The sequence below is a fragment of the Protobothrops mucrosquamatus genome, unplaced genomic scaffold (assembly GCF_001527695.2).
Source record: "Protobothrops mucrosquamatus isolate PMUCROS unplaced genomic scaffold, P.Mucros_1.0 scaffold1426, whole genome shotgun sequence".
Lineage (NCBI taxonomy): Eukaryota > Metazoa > Chordata > Lepidosauria > Squamata > Viperidae > Protobothrops > Protobothrops mucrosquamatus.
The window spans coordinates 1,250-6,927 of record NW_015387611.1 but is presented as its reverse complement, the minus strand read 5'-3'; the positions used below and the strand labels follow the sequence as shown (position 1 = coordinate 6,927).

The window sequence follows — 5,678 nt, the reverse complement described above, 5'->3', positions numbered from 1 at the left end:
TCTCCATTGGGTAATCTGGCTTTCCCATGTCCATGCCGTTCACCAGCCTCATTGCGTCCACCTTCATATTCCTAGTGAAGTAACAATGACGACCATACTGTATGACATTTCTATGCTGCTGTTCAGATGCTCCAGTCATGAAAACCTTGCCTCATGTTATCAATATAAGAACTACCTTGTAGATAGGAGCAGAGTGATACTGATTTGAGCAGTCAGCGAATGAGCTTCATTACCAAATGGAGATTTGAATTTGCATCTCCTTGATCACAGTCCAATATTCGAGCTACTATGGGATCACCAGAGTCATTGCTTAGCTACACTTGATACATATACTAAACAATAACATTAATATGCTTAGGGAATTAAAATGTTTCAAAGCTGTATTTATATAAACATCGGAATACACGAAGTTGCTTTATCGTGAGTCAGACCACTGGTTCAGTACTACACTGTTATTAGACTATGATGTTCAGTACTACACTATTACTGCCCTGAAACAATATTGGTATTTTTAAAATCTTGCAAGATCATACTTGCTTTTGCTGCCCAAAACACTATTATTCTTCTGGAAATGTCCAAAGTTTCAAACAGAGATTGTTCCTATTGCTAGAAGCTGAACCCAAGACCTTCAAGCATGCAGTTAATGTGTTCTGCAAGTAGAATACAGCTCCTTCCCATTTAAAAGCAATGTGAGGTATACATATTGGCTTCCTTATTTGAATCTTAAAAAAATAAGGACAAATAGTCAACTTTCTGCTTTTATTTTAATTGCACTTTTTAAAGAATACATTTCGTAGAATCTTCTGTGCTTTACTATAATATTTTGGCAACTTGTTGCCACCCCAATTTTTGAATTTTAATTGTTTCTGCACTGGTTTATAATAAGCTTAATTCATGATTTATGATAATTAGCATTTGTCTTTTCCAAATGTTCCTATCGTTATAAAAAATATGCACAAATCTAGTAGCAAAAGAGTCACCGTGAAAAATATCAACTGAAAAAGATGTCCAGCCACGCGGGCTTTACTCAGAAAAGCAGCTCCCATGGGAGAGCCTCGCATTTACAACTTCTGACTCATTCCTACTCCTCTGCTCCGTGGTCATTTATAGCCAGCCCCTTCTCTTTGTCTCCCCCCCATCCCCATAGCCCCCACTGACCCCCAAATCATTCTCTGCCTCCTCTTCGATCTCTTCAGAGCCAAGATCCGACATGCTGCACCCAGCTGTATCACCATGGAGACGGCGTTCCCAGTGGACACCGCCCCTTCCCGGCGTCTAGGAGGCGGAACTTCTGGATTAAGGTCGCCGGGGCAACCGGGTCCTGGGCGGTGACGTTTTTCCCCTCCCTCCCTCCCTCCCTCTTCTGTGTCAGTTATGCTGTTGTCTGATAGACAGCAGGAAGAAGTTTGTCGGTGCAAATTACAGCTAAGCGTTGTCAATTCCTTTAGCGCGGTTTGTTCCTGCTCACGGGTGGGAGCATCCCATTGCAGTTCCTCTGTAATTCAGTCAGGAAGTGAGAAGTCTTCGATACCACGCCGCTAAGGGCAATAGCTATGTACAGTACAGCTGAGATTTTAATGCAACCCCTAAAGTTTTTACTCGGTCCTATTGGTCCCTGGGTAAACAGGTCTTAAATGTCTTGCTTTGTTCGTTTCTGCTTCGGAATCGTTTAAACAACTAAGTGCAGACCCACACGCTTACAAGCTTATTGTCCCATAATTGACTCTTCACCTGAATTCAGACTTTAAGAATTCCAATAAAAGCATTTCATGCATATTTTCTAATTGTAGTCCTTCTAACAGCAATTAAGGTAAGAATTATCATAGTGGCAGGTTCCTCTGTCATTCATTATATTAAGTCATAATGACGTGCTTGTCTTAATGTATTGTGTAAACCCCCAATTATGACTTGTAATTTATGGAATAGTAACTGAATCAGATGAATATGCTTAAACAAATTATAGCTTAGTACAATACAGGAATCTGAAAGCGCTAAGAGTGGTTTTACCTAAGGCACCAAAAAGTAGAGGCTAAAATCTGATTTCCCGTTCAGTTTCATATAGTCTTATGGTTTATGTCCCGCTGAGTTAAAATGATATATTCAAAGTGAATATGCATACTTTCATGATGCTGCAATTACCTTAATGTTGGGACTATTTTACACTGAATTCTATTTTTCCCCTCTTGTTCTGTATTGTTATCTGGAATTTTACGCTTCGTTATTACAATTTTAACATGGGTTATTTTTAACTTTAGGAAAACATTTTTAACTTTAGGAAAACATTTTTATTTCAAATGAAATAAAAGAACAATTTTCTAACCTAAACTTATAAATCTAGACAATGACTACAAAGAAGAAACTAGTAACCCAGAAAACAGAAGGAAAATTAGAAGAAACGGATCCAAAGATGGAGGACCTAAAGGAAGGAATTAACAGATACAGAGAAATGAAAAATTAGAAGATGCTTTCTATCTCATTATTAATACTTTACAATGTCTACTCTCTGCCCCTCAACTTCCTAAATTATTACATTATCTCCTTTGTGTGGGGGATGTGCTCATATGTTAGCCATCCCTTGTTTCCAAGAACAGAGAGCTAGTAGATTATGATTTTCCAGAAGACAAATTTGCATGTAGTATTTTTTGGTTTGTACCGAAAAATACTGCCTTCTGCAAATCATGCTAAGAAATTTTGCATCATCCCATGATGTACATTGACTGCCATATTTCCACCAAAGACTGTAGCATCAGCAAAGACCACATAATTTATCACAAATACAGTTATTCATATTTTCTCCCAAAAAATGTCAATACAATTTTACAGTTTTGTTGTAGGCTATTTAAGCCAATGACATACAAAGTGCATAATTATTTCTATCTGGGGAAACAAGTGGACACACCCTTTTCTTTGGGTGGATTTCAGTACTGATATATGTCCTCCTAATAAATATTTATTGTCTAGACTAATTTATTTTGGCCTTCCTTCACTTATTAACCTAATTTCTGTAGATTAGTTCCAGCATTTTCTCTCCATATTCACTGAGCAGAAATCTACTCAGAGTTCTGCTACTGAAAGGAATTGAAACCAGAGGTATCTTTTCTAAGAATCACTCAACTTCTGGAATAGAATTTATTGGGGGCAGGGAGACAGGGGAATGGGGCAAATGATAGAACTTCACAGAAATCTGCAAGATGCATTCTTCCAAATATATGTTTAGTTATATTTATTTTTATTTTCAGGATAAACTATAAGGTTAAGAGAGTAATCTCAAAGTACTGAAATAGTAATCCATGCATAGGAGCTAGTGTAGGGTAGTAGTCTAGTTAAAAGACATTTTTGAAAACCAGGCATCTGGTATGTGTGTTGAAAGAATATTTTTGATCTGTTTTGCCCCCTTCATGTTTTGAAGTTACTGAACTTATTAAGATGCACAGTTAAAAAAATCCAGTAAAACAGCGTAGAGTTATTCTTGTAGAGGAAGCACAATAAGCATATCTTTTGAAGCGTTTGTTATTTATCAAAATGAACATGTATTTCTTGTGGTTATGGTTTTCCTGTTTCGCAAAACAAAACAAGAATGCACAAACTGCGAAGGAGGAGGTACTATTTTATTTCCCTTTCTTACTTACCTCCAGGTCTAGGCAACCAGCTTGATTTCAGAGAAAAAAAATTGCTCCCTGTAGCAAAGGAGATATTTTAGTTAAACTAAATCATCAGAGTTCATCTGTATAGTGATTTCTGTGTAAACACAAATATAAATGAAATATCACACGCATGCACAATTGCAAATTAGTAGTAGGTTTGGAGTTTCCCAAATTTAGTAGAAATATAAATACCAATGCATTTAAAAAGCTATTTGGGAAGACCTATCCCCAAATCAAATCAGCAGAGATTAGGCATACAAAATTAACTGACTGGAGGTAGGGAAGAAAGAGGGGAAGGATATTAATTATATTAATAAAATATAATATCATGGAAAAAGACATGGTTGACTGCAGTCCTGGACAGAAGTACAATTTTACCACTTCTGATTCTCTAAGAGCCAATTCTTTCTTTTAATGGCTATAATGATGTTTTCAGGCCCACTCCAAGACATGCATAAAATTGTGCAAACCTACGTAAGTTTAGTATTAAATCCTTCTATATATCCAGATATTTAACTTCCAAGCAAATATGCGTGGGATGGTAACCTTTTAAAAACTAAAGCCAGAACTTCTGCCAGTGAATTGCTTAATTCTTTTGTGTGTGTGTGTGTTTCTGCCTTCGAGTCAGTATTGACTCCTGACTACTGCCTGGACCAGAGCCACCAGTTTTCCTTGGCAAGATTATTCAGAAATTGTTTGCCATTACGGCCTTCCCAGAGTTGAGAGTGTGACTGGCCCAAGATCACCCAGCTGACTTTGTGGGAGTGGAACTCTCCATCTCCCAGTTAACTCAAATTGCTATGAAACCTCACTCTAATCAATTGGACAGATATGCTTGCAGGAATTTAAATTAACTTTTATTTGTATTATATATACTCTTCTAGTTTATAATGCTTGTGTTTTCTGCTTATACATTCTGCTTATCAGATCCATCTGCGCCTCATTACAGGCTTTGTATCCCAGGTATTTTGTATGGAAAATGAAGCCCAATGAATTATAAGTCTCAATAAAATTGCACGTAGGTAGTCAGCAAAATTGATACTATAACAGTTTGTGTTCTGGAAGCACTATTTTTCAATTATTACTATGTTTGCAAACTAAAATTATCAGGGAAGACATTTTAGATAAAGTTGCTATTTTGGCAGTAGGAGCTCTGCTGTGAGCCATTTAAGCCTCTCCCCATCACAGTTTTTCCTTTAAAAGCAAATTGTTGGATTTTGATCTGCTATAAATACTTTTAAACCATTTTTTTTTAAAAGCAATTCTATTTTAGCTTGACTTCCCCAATATACGGATCTTCTACTCTGAACAGTCACTAAACGAATTGTAGTTACAACAGCACTGAAAAAAGTGACCTATGACCATTTTTTTCACACTTACGACCATTGCAGCATCCCCATGATCAAAATTCAGACGCTTGGCAACCGACTCATGACGGTTGCTGTGTCCCGGAGTCATGTGATCCCCTTTTGCGACCTGACAAGCAAAGACAAGGGGGAAATCAGATTCACTTAACAACCATGTTAACTAACAGCCGCGATTCACTTAACAACAATGGCAAGGAAGGTCACAAAACGGGGCAACATCCAGGTAACAAATGTCTCACTTAGCAAGAGAAGTGTTGGGCTCAGTTGTGGTGGCAAGTAGCTCTGCTTGCGAAACACGGAGCTCCAGGCTAACCTAGAATAATTAGTTCATTAAGAAAGGAAGGCGGGTTCGGCCCTCCCTCCAGGTCTGACATTTGCCACCTCGAGCTACGCCTTAGCGCTCCCTTTTCTTGCCCCAGAAGAAAGAGGAGACTGGGCTTGAACGAGCCGGACAGGTTCCTCGCTCGACTCTCCTCGTCCCGCGCCGCGCCTAAACCAGGAAGTCGCAGCCCAGGGCAGCTGTCGGAAACGGTCTCCTGAAGCGCCGGGAGCGCCTTTCTTTCCAAGACCAGCCGGCAGCCGCCGCCGTCTCCCCGCTTTCGGGTAAATTGCCGCACTCCGAGATCAGCCTGTGTGGAGGGAATGGGCGGGAGCTGGGGGGGGGGGG

General features: G+C 39.0%; 1 protein-coding gene across 1 annotated transcript in view; it reads right to left on the bottom strand.

Annotated features, from left to right (window-relative positions):
* The window catches only part of RSPH1 (radial spoke head component 1), a gene marked incomplete in the record, with an annotated part of 14,550 nt that extends 13,304 nt beyond the window's left edge, over positions 1-1,246 (bottom strand). The window contains 2 exon segments of the mRNA XM_015821925.1: positions 1-71; positions 1,159-1,246. Coding sequence (XP_015677411.1) covers positions 1-71; positions 1,159-1,212 — 125 coding nt within the window.
* Between the last annotated feature and the right edge of the window lie 4,432 nt (positions 1,247-5,678).